Raw genomic sequence first — 17012 nt, 5'->3', positions numbered from 1 at the left:
ACGGCTGGAGGAGGAGGAGGACGACGCGCAAGCCGCAGCGGCCCGTGGGATAGGCCCCGCCGCCCGCCCGCCCCCGCCGCGCCGCGTCCCCCCCCCGCCGCCTCGACGCGGAGCCGCCGCTGAGGGGCCGCCGCACGTCCCCGCCTCGCTCCCTCTCGCCGGGGGGGGCTCTCGGGGCCGCTCCTGGGCTGGATGAATGTGGGAGAAGATGGAGACCAAGACGATCGTCTACGACCTGGACACCTCCGGGGGGCTGATGGAGGTGAGGCCCGGGACGCGGCGGGGGGGGCCGGACCGGGGAGGCAGCGGGGCTGCAAGATGGCGAGGGAACCCCCCCAGCCCGGAGCCCCGTGGCCTTACAAGGAAGTGCGGAGGGACGGAGGCAGCTCGCCCGGCCCCCGGAGAGGCCCTGCCGGACACGGGGCGGGCGGGGCGGGCTCGGCCGGGTCTCTGTCCCCCCCCCCCCCGATCCCCTCCCGGAGGGTCCAGGGCCGCTGTCCCCCCGGCGGGCACGGGGAGAAGGGCGCTGGGTCAGGGTCCGTGCAGCCCTTCAGAGCGCGCTCTGTCTGTGTGTGCATGTGCAGCAAATCCAGGCCCTCCTGGCTCCCCCCAAGAGCGAAGATGGGGAAAAGAAGAGCAGGAGGCCCGAGAAGGAGCCCAGGCGAAGTGGCAGGGCCACTAACCACGATAGCTGCGATAGCTGCAAGGAAGGAGGGGATCTGCTGTGCTGCGATCACTGCCCCGCCGCTTTCCACCTCCAGTGCTGGTAAGGCTTGGCGCTCTCTCCCTCCGGATCTGCCCAGGGCACCTTCCCTCCGGCCGCTCCCGCTTCCCGTTAGGTCCCGGGGAGGGGGGGGACGTGGGGCCGGCTGGAGCAGACAGGAACAAAAAGGAGGTGCAAACCCCGCTTGGGTCCATCCCTCCTCAGGCTAATCCACGGCGGCCGAGGTGAACCCTCCCCTGGCTGCTTTCTGGAGGGTTGGGGGTCCACCCTCCTCCTTTCTTTTTGTGCTGAGCAGCAGGCGAGAGGCCTGGAGGAGGAGCGAGGCCGCTGGCTGCGCGGCCTGGCTGCCTTGGTGCTGCCCCTGCCCGGCCTTTCACCCTCCCCAGCGGGAAACTTCCCCACCTCACCCCTCTGCAAGGGTGCCTGGCTTGCGGGGAACCCTCCGGAGGGCCCTGGCTGGAGAGGGGGAAGCCCTGGTGGCGTCTCCGCACCAGGCCTGACGTTCCCAGCGCTTCCGTGCTGCTGCAGCTGCTGGGAATAATGGAGGTTGCTGTCTCTGTGTCTCCCTGCCTCACTGTTTACAATATGGCGACCTTCCTTTAAATTATATTTTTATTCTCAGCGCCATTTTGGCTGCATATATGACTTCCAAACCCTCGCAACACTCCCCACAGTATCTCAAACGTGAAAATACCTTCCCCGTGGAAATCCAGGCCTCCAGACTTTAACGTTGGCCGGGTTTATTCCTTTCCCTCCTTTTTTCCCTTCTTCCTTGCTCTTCCAACCTGCTTGTCTCATCCGTGGGGGTGTCTGCTATGAGCTGGGGGGCTGACGGGTGCTCTTGCTGGGAGTTGTGTGGCTTTGTTGATGAAGGCAGAGCTTTCTGCATGCAGATCTGGCTGCCGGCTGGGAATCGAGGTGCGTGTGGAAGCGGTGGCAGAGCTCGAGGTGCTGGAGGCTGCAGCAGGATGGGCTCTTGCTGCCTTCCCTCACAGCTTCCCAAGCTCTCCCGGCACAAAGCGACACCACGCCAAAAGCGCCTCCTCAACTTTCCGCCCCAAAGTTTTTCCTTTTTCTGCACCCGGAGCTTGGATGCATCCTGAAATCCCCCCTTCCAACAGTTGACACAGGCGGGCGGTTTGTGTTAAATTAGCACAGCCAGAGTGGATAATGGAGTGGAGGAGGGAGCGGGGCAAGTCAAACAGCTGGAGCTTGGGAGTACAGAGTATTCTTCCTTAGGGGAGATTTTTTAACCACATTCCTTTCTCTCTTTCATGCTTTGGAGCTTTGTTTGCCACCCTGTTACAGCTGTCTCCTCTGCGCTTTTTTTTTTCCTCCCTCTGTTGTTTGTTTTTTTTTTTTTTCCCTTGCCTTTTTCTGATTTTCATTTGCTTGCTGGCTATTCTGCATTTCTATGCTAATTGAGGGTCTCAGAACACTTATTAAACTGGTTGCTGATAGCAGGGGAGCTGAGTGTGCGGTCACAGTTCTGTAGGGAGTGTCCCGTTAGCAGCGTGTAGCCAGGCAAACCCGACAATGCTGTAGCATGCAGCCATGACATCATCCCTCCTACCCTGAGGAAGTGCTACTGGTGGTGGTAGTGCAGATCCTCTAATATTTACTAGCAGGATAGTAATTATCATTATTTTTCATCCAGTGTCCTTGATGAGCTTTAATTTAAGGGTGTTTTTTTCCTTCTGCCGGGCGTAGTTGCTTTCGGGTGCATCCTGAGTGTTCTCCTAGCGAGGCTGGAGCGATGGCTAGAACTTCACATTTTGGAATGGAAGAGCTGTGCCTAGGGCTGCAGAGTTAACTCTGAATCCTAGTTAAGTCTGACCATAAATGAGACCACTTTGTGCATGCCTAAATTTCATGGCTTAATTTGGTGATGTTTTTGTAGTTAGCGAGTGGGAAACAACCAGATAAATGAGATAACTGTAAAGCTTTCACTGTACCTGAGTTAGTTGCATTATAATTGTGTAAGAATTTATATAAAAATATTATAGAAAAATATATGTGTATCTTTAACTAGTCACTCTTCAGAACAGAAATGAAAGAGCAATTCTAAATACTCTCTTTCACCCTATTTGTTGCCTCTGCTGGGGTTTGTCAAGCGATCCCTTTGACGGCAGCCCAGACCCTGCTGTGGGAGGTGGCACAGTGTGGAAAGGCTTTGTCTGAAGGCTTCCAGTTTGGGCCTGGTTCTCCTCCTTCCTCCTGGACCTTTGTTGGACCTTTGGCTATGGCCTTCAGGTGACCTAGGTTGTCTCAAAGGGATGCTCAGGTTTTGTTTTCGTGTGTCTTCCCATTACCTCCTACATTTTGCTGGAAGTAAACTTCCGTTCTGGATATAAACTTAGGCATAAAGACAGCACTTGCAACTTCCTTTCTGCCTCCTTTTTTTTTTTGTTTAAAGAATAGTAGCTGTAATGCAAGGCTTGCTTTGAGTCACTTGAATAGCACTGCTGGAGCACTCTAACTGGTTTGTGTCGACAGCTCACCTGTTCTCTGAATGTTTATTGTGAGCATTAGTACCAGATTGAATTTATTATCAATACAGCATAACGAAAAAAGTAGCTTTTAATGTGTCTAGGGTTTGTGATCAGCTGATTACAGCTGTAATCAGCTCCCATACAGCTGCATGGGAGAGGCTGTATTATAAAAGAAAAGGATTTTCAGGGATATGATTGGCACAAGTCATGCAGTCAGCTGGAGACAAACCCAGCTCAGCTTCCCAGGAACTCGTGTTGCTCCTTCTTGTGTAGAGAAGGTTCTTCTGTATCGAGTTGTTTAAGCCTGTAGTGAGGAAGTTGGCTTTGCTAGGTGTGTGACCCTCAAACTTCAGCAGTTTGCCTTAACTTCAGTTTAGCACTTAAACCCGTTGTCCTCCGCGGAAAACAGAAGGCACTTGGCCAAAACTTTCAGAGTCTGATAGTGTTACACATCTGAGGTGGTAAATAACAAGTTTTGCTGGTACACTGTGGCACAACTGCTCTCCTGAATTAACGTGGGTGGAAGTGACTTCCCAATTCATCTGTTGGGGTGTCACCTTTTCCCACAACTCCATTTTGGAGTCACTAGTTCAGTGTAAAGCTGCTATGGGTGCTCTGAGAGGCCAGAGGATTCCAGCCTGGCTGCAGAGAAACTGGCCTGGTGGGAGGGATACAGGAAAGTGCAAAATCCCTGCCAGATACTTAGTTTCAACATACTTGGATTAATATCACGGTCAGGTGACTCTCCTCAGGTTTGAATTTACAGAGAGAGGTTTTTTGGGTCCCTAGTAATTCTTGACAGCAGGACGTCAGATTTTTAGCTCTGAAGTTGGTGTCTGGTTCTGCTGTTTGCCCACAATCTGTTGCTTTGGGTAACAGTGCAGAGTGCATTTCCATCCTGATGTTCTGCCTTAGCCCAGGCCCCCAGGGATGGTGCATACTCCTTCTTTACATGATTGAAAACCAATTTTCCAGTGCTGCTTCTATTCTTTCCCATGTATATCCTCCTCCTGGCAATGTGATTGTTAGAATTCCCTGTGTTTTCTTGAGCTTGTAGTAAACTTGATTCACATTGAAGCGGGTTTGCAAAGTGACTGATGTTGCAAATTCATTACGAAGGATTAGAAAGATCCCCGGGAGAGGAAAAGTTTAGTTAACAAGCTGGGGGAGGGGAGTGACAACAGGAGGGAGAACCAACACAGAACAGTTTTGTGTTTGTTTTTTTTCTCTCTCCTCTTGTTTTTTTTTTATAAAGTCTCCCTGCCCAAGTTTCTGGTTGGAGGAGCCCAAAAGCACAAACCTCACTGAATGCTGCGGTTCAAGTCCCTCTTGTAAAATCTCATGCCGCTGGCTGTGCAGCTCTGCTGGCATGGCAGAGTGACCTCAGTCCCTTAAAGCTGACCAGTTATGTAAACGACAGTGCCAGTTCTGTGGCCCTGCTCAGCAGAAAGGTTCCTCGTAGCTGGGCTTCCTCACTGCTGTGCTGGGAGAAGTGTGTCCTGTCCGTACCGGGGCCTGCTACCTCCATCATACTTTTTGCAGCACCTCCTTGTGTTTATATTTGCAGTGTTTGGCTCATTTCCCTCTCGATTTGGCAGTCTTCACCCAAGTGCTGGTGTCGAAGAACAGGAGTGACAGAGCTGCAAAGTGCAGCAGAGGAAGCTAAACTAGATTTTGGTATTTTCTATGAGTCACATTGTTTTAGTGCTTCGAACAAAGAATGGAAAAAAGTTGTGTTTGGCTGGTAGGACATCCATAACTCTTTCCCCACCTTATTCTGTCTAAAATGCTCTGCTTTATCTTTGGCATTTGTTCTAGCTTTGGGTTTTTACATGAATATGCAGTCTGTGAGGGGAGAAAAACAATGGCCAGTCTATTGTCTCAGTTAATCCTTCCCTTAATGGTAATTTTGGGCTGCCTCGGGTGTTTCAGGTGAATCTTAAAATGGTCTGAGGCATCTTCTGCTGTAAGGAGTAGGGGATGTCCAGGAAGGTGCTGGAGAGGCAAACTTGCTACCTAATAGTGGCTAGGAGCAGGGTTTCAGTACATTGAATTACATCACAGCTTCAAAAAAGCTTGTAGTTTTAAGTGAAGGAAGTTTTTAGTAAGAAGCTTTCTGTTTGTTTGGGTTTTTTAACAGTAAATGACTGGCAAACCCCTACTTTAATGTTTATGTAATTGCATATTGAAGGTCAGAGTAAACTGTTCTGTTCCCAACATTTAAATGTATCCATCTTAACCGATACTTTGTTAAAACAATATTGGTTTAAGTATGTGCTTTTAAAAAAACCCAACTTTTGTTTTTATGTATCTCTGGCTCTGATATTTTGGGAGCCTTGGGGCCAGCCCAGGCTGGATCCTGAGGCAGGAGGAAGTGATTGCCCTGGTTGGGTTTCTGGCAGCGGAGGGTTCACTGCGTGTGCGCCTGCAGATGTGGTAACATGATCAGTCTTGGCAGCTCTGCTCAGCAAAGTTGTACCAATGAGATTTTTCACTCTCCTTATTTTGTCCTAAATCTCTCCGTGCAAAGGCAGATAAGGTCAGCCTAAATCTATGGACTTCAGCTGAGGGCTTCAGCAAATCATTCACAGTAAGAATCTGAGGAACTCATGATTGGGTGACTTGCAAACCAGCACTCTCACCTGTGTGTGTGGATGTTGCTCGTGTTAAACTGTGTGTGAGCAGATTTTGCACTGTGGGCAAGAATTGGGGATTGGGATTGAGCCGTGGGTCTCTGCTGCAGTTCCCAACATCAGTGTGCAGTAGTAGGAGCGTGGCTTTGGGATTCTAAAGTCGAGGATTCCAAGTTGAGGAGGGTGATGTTTAGCTACTTAATTTAGGCTTTGCCTTCAAGGCATGGCTGCTATGTGGACTGGTGTTACATCAAACACGTGCATTGTTCCAAAGCTGTTGAAAATGGCACAGTGGGAGACAGTGGACAAGGAGAATTCTCTGTGTTTTTGTACCTTGGCTTAGGAAAGTGCCAGTTTTATGTTGACCACAACTTGTGGAACTGAGAAATCCTATTTTTTTTTTCTGCCTCTGTGAGGTCCATTTTTGAGTTGACTCCTCAGGAGCAGGAGGCTGCAGCGGTTTGCTTCGAGGTGGGGTTCACTGCTTTGTTCCTGCTGCTCCAGAGCTGGTCTTTCCTGGTATGTCAGCCTGCAGGCATGACTCATGGGAGCCTTTCACAACATGGAAAGGTCTTCCCAGAGGAATTCCAGCTCCTCCAGGCATTTGCAAAGGAAATTCTTAATTGGATTAGATTCATAATACTAATCTGCTAATGACTGTTTGTTATGGAGATCTTGGCACTATCTTGTAAATATGTTCACCTTCCTTTAGCTGCCTTATGTCTTTTTATCACATACAAGCTCAGTGTTGTTCAGATTGTACTGCCGCCAGCAGATCTGATAGTTGGGAATGGGGCACTGCTGTGTTTATTGCACAAGATCTTATAAAGCTCATAATTCTTTCCTCTGTCTCTCTCCATTTCACGGTGTTGTTTAGGTGGGGTGGTAAAAGGGAAGCAGTGGTAATTGGCATGTCTGACATCCGGCTGTACTGCTCTTACCACGGGTGTGAAGGACACCCCGGCTGGGGAGTGCCTCTGTGCAGTTGTCAGTGACAGAACTGGGTATTTTTAGTAAGAATCAGGACCAACCAGGAATTCCTCCCTCACCCCCCCAAAAAGGGCCTTTTTGGATTGTAGGTGCTGTTGTGGTGGTGTGAGGAACACCTGCAGGAGAGCAGGGCTCCTGTGTTTCCCTGTGTAAGACAGAGTCAATTTGAAATTTCAGTTGTAACGTCGATACTGAAACAGTTTTTCAACACTAACATAAATTCTTCCGTTTATTGACCCACAGCAGTGGATGTTAAACTGCTTTTGTTGCTAGACTGACTCACTGGTACGTGTCAGGTTCTTGAGTTTTTCCTGTGCTCTGCAGCCTTTCTTAAACCTTGAGTCAGTAGCAAATAGCAGGAATCTGCTGTGGAGAAAGGGAGTAGTTACTTCCAGAGTAGGAAGGAGGTGTATCTCCCTGAAAGCAAGTGTGACGGTCTGAATATTTAGGAAGTGCTGTCTGTTGGAATATAAATCGTGTGAGAAGGATGTACCCGTTTTGTTTTTTTAAACCAGTCAGGAAGTTCTCTTGGACTTGTGAAAATGCAAATGTATCTGGGGATATAACATGGCTTTGTTACAGGGGTATGAAAGAAGTGAGTGTAAGCAAAAAGCATCTTGCCACGTCAGGTTACTGGCTAGACTTGTGATTCTTGTGACACAGATTGTCAGAGCTGGCTTTTCCTCCTTATAGCAATCGATTTGTGCTGTCTCCAGCTCCACTGCTCACTAGATGTCTGCCCAGCTTCCTCGAAGGAACACTGCAGTATCCAGTAACTCTGTAAGCTGAGTAAAAATAGTTGTAGATTCCCTTTAATAAAGGGGTTAACAGATACCAGTTGTAATGCAATCACATACCTTTTTAGGGTATGGAGTAAATGCTCCCTGTAGCCAAAAATGAAGGGGGAAAAGAAAAAAAAAAAGGTTGTATAAATCATTCTTCCTGTTGGTGTATCAGATCTTGAGCACAAAAGGCAAAGAGCATCTCAGCCAGCTGGGGGGAATCGAGTGCCTGAACCCAACTCTAACCCATTTCTGCTGACGTCTGCTCTGCACGATCACTGGAAGCAAACTAGATGGAGCTGGAGATTACCGACTTTGAACCCTGCAGAAAGCACTGGCCTGAGGATACAATTTAGCAGGCTGAAAACCCCATGCTGAATTTCTGGCAAGCACTAGTGATTGGTGTGAAACACCTGCCTGTACAGCCTCTGACTTTGGGCATGGCATCATGTGAACTTCCCAGTGATCTCTGTCTAGAATAGCAACAGGAGCAAGATATGAAGGTGATCTGGAAAAGGCAGAAAAGAATGTATGCCCTGCTCTAAGGATTTTTTGTTGGTTTTGGTTTTTTTTTTTTAGTGGATATTTCTGTCTCTGCTCTTTTTTTCTCTCTTCCCCAGCGTTCTTGGGAAAGCCTAGTCCACATGTAGATGTCAGAATTACACTTCACTTGTGCCTGTGTGAAGACAAATTCATGCTTTTGCTTTTATGGGTCTGCCCTTCATCCTCTTCTGATGTGCTGCTTTCCTTTTTTCCACCTTACTGCTGCTGTCCTTTCACCCCTGTCTCCTTTGAACACGTTCAGTATGGCTGGGGCTGAATGTGTTCACTTCTCAGAAACCTCTCAGACCTGTGTTTTGATTATTTTTTTTCCCACCAGAGATGTCTCTTCATTTATTGTTCTTTAAAGACAGAATTGGATGAAGTGATTCTCACCAGGGCTGTGTTGTTCCTCAGCCTCCTTTCTTTTCCCTGATGCTGCCCTATGTGTCATCCTGCTTTGAGAAGATGACTTCTAATCTGTTAAGAAGATGGTGCTATAAAGACCTGAACACTTAATAATGAACCTGGACATTGAATTCAGGCTATTGTTACTATTGTCTGCAGCACAGGCATGAGTGATGCCTGGGAAAGAAACAGGAGTCAGGATGTGCAAAATGTCTGAATTTCTATGTCTGACCCACATTTTTCAAAGTCAACAATTCTTCTATCAACTTCCATGGTTTCTGCTTATAAATACAAACCTGGATGGTTCCCTAGGCAAATATGTCTCAAATATCAGAGTTCATAACCAGTCAAACTAATTAAAAAATAATAATCAAAAACCCTCACTGCGGTTCTGGTGGTACTATACACTCTTTAATCCATATTTGTTTTTATATATGTGTGTGTTTACCTATGTGTGTAAATTTGGTATCTTAAAAAAACAATACTTCCTTTAATTTTTTGTCAGCTGGACATTAATGAAGGTAATAACTAACAGGTTGTCTAGGGAATGGTCTCTGTGGGCCAGGTTCTTTCTATAAATAGAAGTAACTAATTACATCAGATGATCACATGTTTACATGCAGCTTATCCAGTTTATTGGGCCCTCCTGCTCATCAGGTTGGAGGCAAAAAACTTCTGCTTCGTGCCTTGGAGGATAATTCCCTGATTCCCTATGAACTTCAGGACTGCCTGTGCCAGTGAAGGCAGGAAGGGAGCTGAGGTAAGGTAGATAAACACCTGCTTCCATGAGGTTCTCTTCCCAGAGTGGGAGTAGCAGGAGTGGTTTGATGGATTCAAGTAAATAAGTTCATTGGCATTGAAATTCACAGAATATCCACAACATTTATGAAACACTCATGAAATGGTACCTGGTTCTTAGGAGCATGGTGGTGCTGCTGCCAGAGCCTGGGACTGCTGGCCAAGCCCTGGAAATGTTGAACACACTGGCAGGTCTAGATAGTAAAAAGGAGCACACAGTGAAGGAAATTTTGGGATCTGGCATACCCAGCAAAGCTGCTTCTTAAACCTTGAAGAGTTTAAGAAGTCTTCCTCCACCCCTGTAGCATCATGTAGACAGTGTAGTGTACTTTTATTTTTTCCTTGGATACATCTTATTCCTCGCTGTCTGCCCATATAATGGTGTTTTAATCCTGCTTCTGTTTTCTGTCTGTTGCTGAACCCTTATTTCCAGCTCTGGCCATGCTGTTGGAAAGATGCACGCTAAGCACATGCAGTGTTCCAGATGATGGGATAATTGGTGACCTGTGAAACAGTCATTTTGGTTCCCTTCCTTGCATAGTGGCAGCCAAAATAATCATGTCCTGACCTGTTTGGAGGTGTCTAGGAGTCCTTGCTGGATGTTGCTAATTTAGAACTTCTTATGTCCATGCTCAATACTTTCACTTCAGTGTAAACAAAGTTGTGCTGCCTGCTGTCCAGCTTTTTTCACAGGTTGTTGTTGCACCACAGGTAGAAATATAGTGGGTGATGCTCCGTAGTTAATGTGAATTGTGCTGCTGGCTTAAAATAGGTATAACTTATAAACAATATGAGCCTAATTGAGGCCAGAAAGTTGCTGAAACTGTTAGTTTTAATGTGATCAGGTCATGCTTAGAGGTCTGTAAAGAACAAAAATTATGCTGTGCTTATCTGAAGTTTGGTGGTCTCTGCATTGGTGCTTGAGAAATCTTTGGCTTTTTCAGGAAGATTATTGTACAGCTGAGTGTCACAATGTATTCATGTTAATGAGCAGAACTTGGAGACTTCACTGAATAATTTAAGGAACAACAGTGGAGGGAGAGGAGGGAGCTGATAGTTTTCCTAATAACCACCTCTGAGGTAATTGAAATCTGACTTCTGTCTTGAGAAGCTTTGTGTTGATGCAAGAGTAAAAGAGGAAGGGAAGGGAGCTGCAGTGGGGAGGAACTTGCTTCAGGCTGCAGCTGTTGGCTTGTTTGGTGTGGTTTTATTCTAAGGTAGAGGCTCAGGGTTCCAGGTGTCCTCCTCCAGCCGGGTTTGGGAGCAGCTGTGAGCAGAAGTATGTAACTTGGGCACAGTAAAAATGTTCCAAAAAGCTGAATTTGTAAATGATGCAACTTTCCCTGTTTCTCAATGGGGCTCTTGTAAAGCCCTGACAGTGAGGTTGGTTTCCTGGTTTGTTTTAGCTGCCATTGAGGCCCTGCTGTAGGAAGCCAGGGAGCCTTGTTCTTTATGAAGCTGGTAGAACAGCTGTAGCTCTATCCATCATAGGGATAAATAGGAGTCCCATAGAAGAGTTGAAAGCCTTCTTCCCTTATCTGGCAAACATATCTAGCATCCTTCATTATTATCCTGTCACTGAGTCTTGGTCAGTTAATCAAGTTTCCTGAGAAGGAAAAAATGTGTTTGCCTACATTTTTTCATGGTGTTACTATTTTTCCTCCGCACAGGAAAAAAAAATATTTAAGTCCAATTGTTGAAAACAACTGACATGAAAGAGAAGTTATTGAAGAAAGCTTCACCAGGCACTGGTTTGTTTTCCTGCCACCATTATCCCAGCTGGTAGCTGGCTGTATCCTGGTGGGTCCAAAAGTAGTGTCAACGTGCCTTTGACGCAAGATGGCCAGGAATGCAGTGTGTAAATAACCTCAGGTCTGCTTATAACTGGTTCCTTTGAGAGCTACGGCCCAGTTTGTATTGGAGAAGGTGCCATTCCTTGGAGCACTTGTTTACCTATTTATTGAGGTCAGCAAAGTGAGGAGTAATTACGGGATTTAGGCTTGACAACAGGCTTCTGATGTATGAGAGCCCCAGAGTGTGAAATTGAAAAGCTAAGTGGCTTCATGCTATTGTTTGCTTGATAAAAACTCCTAATATGCTCTTGAAGATTTTTTTTTATTTTGTCATAGCCATTTAAGTTTTATTTAAGGGATAGAGCATTGCATTCTGACCATGGCAGAACAATGCTTGACAATGCATCTGATAGGAATTTTGAGGAGATAGTTAACTTTCTGAGAAAAAGCCATGAGACAGATATTATATGGCAAGTGACTTCATAAGCAATGTAGTGGTTTTTGACTAGGCAGTGATAAACATCTCCTTTAATTTTCAGAGGCTTTGTATGAGTTAGTCTTCCAGTGTTTTTAAGTCAGCCTGTGTTTTTCAGAGCTGTCTTTGTTTTAAATGCAGAAACACATTCTGCTGAGCAGGTTTGATTTGGGTCACACCAAACCCCCCAGGTAAACAGCAGAGGCCACCACTCTTGTCTGTAATGACAGAAGGGGAAACTTTCTGAAATGAAGGGTTAGTGAAAATGTACTGAAAAGTGCAACTGACTGGTGTGTAGTTGAAAGGAGATGTGTTGTAACCGAAGATAAAGTGGGAGCTGTACAATTCCAGGTCCTGTTGGCAGCAAACACTGGCGGCTGGAGCTGTGCATGCTAATGAACCCATGAAAGATAGGGAGAAAAGGGCTCTGGTGCTCCTGCCAAAGTGCTAATTCTTACCTTGCTTATGAAGATCAAGTATCTTGCTCAGATTTAAAAATCCGTTTCTTTTATGCTTACAGTAAAAGGTTGAAGAATGTGGTCATACCTAGTCAATTAAAACAGCATTCTTTAGTGCTTCCCTGGCTTTCTGCTGAGACCCAGGCAGTGCTCTCTGCTTGCTGCGAGGCCAGCAGTGCAGGAGCAGCCTTCATCAGTCTTTGTTAGCATGGTGAGCTGCCTTGATGAACAGTTCATTAACCAGGAGAGGCAGAATCAGTCTTTTAATACACTTGCTATCGCAGCTAGGCCCTGCCAGTGAGCAGAAAACCTCAGGAGGTTTATCTGAGCACTAAAACCTTTCTGCTGCTCTGAAACGAATCTTTCCCCCTCCTTCCACAGGCCTTTGGGTAGCAGCATTCATTAAAATGCTTCTTTAATAGTACAGAGTATGTAGGATTTCATGCTTCAAACCCAGCAAATGGGACAATAACATACACACTTGCAGAAGAAACCTGTTCTGACTCTTCCAGGCGTCTCTCGAGGTTCACTGTGGTATTAACTGTTTCATTGTAAAATGAAAGAGCACAGTGAGATTGAGGTAACAGTTAAAACAAATAACCGGAGGCATCTGGCAGCGCGTGGATCCCTGGCACGCCGCACATCGGAATGGGGCAGACGTGTTCCCAGCAGTTCAGGCACGCTCGTCGGGAGCTTCAGAGGGTGAAATTTCACTAGGAACAAATCAAAGTCTGTGGTTTTTTTTGCCCTGGGGTGTTGGGAGGGGAGAGGGGAATGGGCCACATGAATCCATACTTGCTGTAGAGGCAGATCTAAGAGCTCGTTTTCTAGCAAGAGTAAAACCTGAGCTGTTGCAGGATGCACCTTAGGATTCAGCTGGATTTATGCTGCAGCAAGCACACGGGGATCATTTGTTACTCTCCTCCTTCCACCCCCCCTTCCCTGCTTCTGTTAGCTAAAGATTAGTTTGGGGCAGGGAGCTACTGCTTCATCCAAGCATTTGAGGTGAAGCAGCCAGTAGTGGAGGCTTTGGTGCTCTCATCTAGAGCCTGATCTCTTGTTCATCCAAGCCCTCCAGGAAATGAGAAACATAAGCTGCAGGTATGTCAGTGCATATATGCAGAGCGCTGTGTTTCTGGAGCGCCTGGAACACGGAGGCCTCTGAAACCCTGCACTCCTCCTCAAAATGGCTGCCAGATGTGTTGGCTCTACTGAATTCCCCAGAGCCTGACACCAGAAATGCTGAGGTTATTACCAGCTTGGTTCTTGCTGTGCTCTTCCTTCAGTCTTCCATGCGCAGTGTTGCAAGAGGGAGTGTGACCCCGGGTGGCTGCAGTACCTGCAGAGGCAGTGCTGGCACAGGGCGAGCTCGGGGCACGGCTCGCCGGGACTCTGTTTAAACAAAGGAAGTGTGTTTGTTTTCACAGTCCAGGCTTGGGAGCCTGGACTGGGATCCTGTGCCATTTCCCTGTGCTAGGAGCAAGATTCTTGAGGAAGACAGCCTCTCCCTTTGCTGCAAAGCACAGCTCTTCCCAGCCAGCAAGTATGTGTCTTATCCTCCCTGGCTTGTCAGGGCTGGAGACTGGAAAGCTTAACTTGGATTTGGTTGGGTATTTGTAGGTGCAATAAACAGTATATAGACTCTTACCATGAACCAACATCTAGCTTCCCATGCTTGTGTGGCTTTCTTGGGCCAGTCTTATAAGCTACTGTACTTCTTGATCCCCTTGTAACCCAGTCAGTCCCAATGGATCCTTGAAATCTGTTTCCCAGTCAGTGGGAAATGGAGCTTCCAGATCCTGTGGTAGTATATCCGTGTGTTCAGCACAAGAGAGCAGACTTGCTAAGAGCTGCCTCTAGCAAAAGTCAGGAGAACTTTTAAAAGTATTATCTTAAGCCACACTGCGTGGTAAATGGCTGGGTTTTGCCAGCAGGTACATTTTCCCTGCCACAGTCAGCAGTTTGCTCAAATAACAAATCTTAATGATAAAGAGGTGTTGGAAAGTACTTGAGTTAGTAGTAGGATCTGTAAGGAAAGTGTATCATCTAACATATGCTGCTCTGCCTTTTACTGAGGAAAAGTGTTTCTCAAAATAGTCCTCCTTACTCCTTAGTCTAATTTGCTTTGGTTTATTTCTAGCATCAAAATGAGAATGTCATTTCACTGTGATACAGCTTTTATAGTAAGTGCAGATCCATGTGAGTAGGATGTATCCTGTGCTTCGTAGCCAAGGCAAGCTGGATATGGTGACACTTTTAAGAGTATTTGGGTTGTCTTAAGATAGAAGGTGGTTTCTACCATTAAATAAATGTGCCCAGGGATGGAGTGCATGGGAGAGATGGTGGGTAGACCTCATGGCAGCTCGTTCAGTTGGACTCACTGCAAATCCAAGGATGTGTGACTGTGTTTGCTGCACGGGGATCTGTGTGGTCTCACATGGAGTAATCAAGTTATTTAAGGAGGTGTGGGGGGAGGTATGTGTGTGGCACACCAGTGAATCTTCCATTTATCTTTGCTGTTCAAGTCTGAGAGTGCTCTGAAAGCGTGGAGCTGAGATGGGTGTCATGGAAGACTGGCTTCTTGGAGGTGTCTGGCTGAGTGGATGTATGGGAGAGCGAATCCAGGGAGCTTCACCATAAATTAAAGGAAGTGCCTGGGAGTGGAACCGCAGAGCTGCCCTGGCTCTGGCTGTGTACGTGAGAAGAGTTCCAGAAATGACAGTAAATAACAATAAAGCTGTGCTTTGTGTTTCTCTTGTAGCAACCCTCCACTCAGCGAGGAGATGCTGCCCCCGGGGGAGTGGATGTGCCACCGCTGCACCGTGCGCCGCAAGGTAAAGCCTCAGAACAGACACAGTCCCTGCCCTTCCAACTGGCCCTCTGAAACCTGAATCCTGTGGTTTATACCTGCCTCTCCCTTCGTGTGTACTTAGACAACCAGAGCTGCTTCTTTGTGCTCATGTTTGCAAAGGGTTTTGTTAGGAAAGGGCTTAAAGAAACCTAAGGGGTCTTGGTGAGACCCTTAGGATATTTTAACCTCACTACAAGGAGGTAAAACTGAAGTGCCTGATACCTTCTTGTCAATCTGTGTCTTTTAAACTGTTTTCCTTCTGCCTCCATTTCTGGAAAGGAGGGAGAGCTGAGGCACAGAGGAAATGGGAATGGCTCCTGTGCTTGAGGAGGTGAGCTGTCTACAGGCAGAATGGGAGTCACGTTAATACAGCTTTGCCATCAGGGCTCTGATTCTACTTAATATGTGTTTTTTAGAAGAGTGACTTAACAGCAGTTGTACATCAGCAGAGGGTGAAATCACAGTGAGTTATGATTTCCTGGGCTATTGAACAGGATGGGAAGGAGATGATTGGGCAATACTGTAGCTTGTCTTTTTTTTTTTTGCCTTGATGCTCTTTCTCCAGGAAGCTGTCTTGCACAATGTAAACATCTTATTGCTGTGACCACGTAGGGCTGCGTAGCAGAGGGTTTAGAAACTGCACCAAGCTATCTAGCAACTGTTCCCTTGAAGTGACACCCAAAACAGATTGGAAGAAAACTGTGTGCTCAGCCTTTTGTTCCTGAAGTGATTGCCTTGTTATGTTTCCAGGGTACTGCTCAGCCATCTGCCAACAATAGAAATGAAGGTCACAAATCGAAAAACAAATAATAAAGTAAAAAGAGAGAGAAAAGGAGAAAAGCCCCAACTTTTCTATATTAAAAATTGCTTGAAAACACTTTGCTCCCTTTGCAGACCATGTTAGTGATGGAGTAGATTGGTTCCTCCATATGGGTGATGCTGTCAAGCACTGGAACAGTGCACAGCTGCCCATCCCAGGCCATGCAGCATCTCCTGTTGCAAAATGGATCTTGTGGTGATGGCAATCTATAGTTTTCTTCTGCTGCACCTTGTTCAAGACTCCTGTCATCAGGAGATAGCAGAGTGTTGTTTGTATGTTGTGCTTGTATTCTCAAGCTGACCTTCTCAGCCTCTGATGGGTTTGTATGCAGTGCCAGGGTTAGTAAAGTGCATCAACAGTGAACAGTTTGCTGTGGAGTTTCTCAGTGTTGGTAGCAAAGTAAACAGTTGTGTGATTTGTCAAATGTTTAGGACTAGGTGCTGTGAATGTTTAGGACTAGGTGCTGTGATCTGGACTCAAGTATAGCTACCCTGAAAGGTAATGTTCTTCCCCATGCTTGGTTCTCTTCAGCTGTTGTGTCACCTGTACCTTAGCTGCCATCAGACTGTTCTTGATCGAGGCTCTGATGACTGCAAGGGGGAAGTTGTAGCGCGTGGCTCAAGCGTTTTCAGATGCTGTTTGTCTTCAATCGCATATTTGTCAAGGTTGATGTGCTTTGTTTGTGGCCTCCATGATAAGCCTGCCTATTCATGTCGTGCAGAAGCGAGAACAGAAGAAAGAGCTGGGGCAGGTAAATGGATTGGTGGACAAATCTGGGAAAAGGACCACCTCCCCCACCAGTGACGCAGACCTGTTGGACAGGTCTAGCAGCAGCATCAGGGCTAATGCGCATGCCAGGATCTTGGAAAGGAGAGCGAGCCGGCCTGGCACTCCCACATCCAATGCCAGCACCGAGACCCCCAACTCTGAACAGAATGATGTGGATGAGGACATAATTGACGTGGATGATGACTCTGCCATTGCAGAAATGGACTGTGGGCAGCCCCAGCTGAAGCGACCCTTTGAGCTTCTTATTGCTGCTGCCATGGAAAGGAACCCAACGCAGTTCCAGCTGCCGAATGAACTGACCTGCACCACAGCACTTCCAGGTGAGCAGGGCCTTGTCTGCTGATAGTGAAGATGTCTGCAGCTGCATCCTGCTGCCATCTTTCCTCTTTGCCCTCCTGACTCTGTGACAGTTGTGGCTCTGGTGAAAGCAGAGGGTACCTCTGGCTCTCCTTCAGCTGC

The 17012-nt window shown here is 47.0% G+C and overlaps 1 protein-coding gene across 1 annotated transcript in view; it reads left to right on the top strand.

The window, feature by feature from the left end:
* The first annotated feature begins 96 nt into the window (after positions 1-96).
* The window catches only part of PHF12 (PHD finger protein 12), a 31620-nt gene continuing 14704 nt past the window's right edge, over positions 97-17012 (top strand). Inside the window, exons 1-4 of the mRNA XM_066563721.1 lie at positions 97-262; positions 585-766; positions 14855-14927; positions 16486-16873. Of these exons, the coding sequence (XP_066419818.1) occupies positions 197-262; positions 585-766; positions 14855-14927; positions 16486-16873 (709 nt within the window). The 5' untranslated portion in view covers positions 97-196. The remainder of the gene's footprint in view (positions 263-584; positions 767-14854; positions 14928-16485; positions 16874-17012) is intronic.

The sequence above is a fragment of the Molothrus aeneus genome, chromosome 20 (genome assembly GCF_037042795.1).
Source record: "Molothrus aeneus isolate 106 chromosome 20, BPBGC_Maene_1.0, whole genome shotgun sequence".
Lineage (NCBI taxonomy): Eukaryota > Metazoa > Chordata > Aves > Passeriformes > Icteridae > Molothrus > Molothrus aeneus.
The sequence above is the reverse complement of the archived record's forward strand: the minus strand, read 5'-3'. Positions and strand labels throughout refer to the sequence as shown.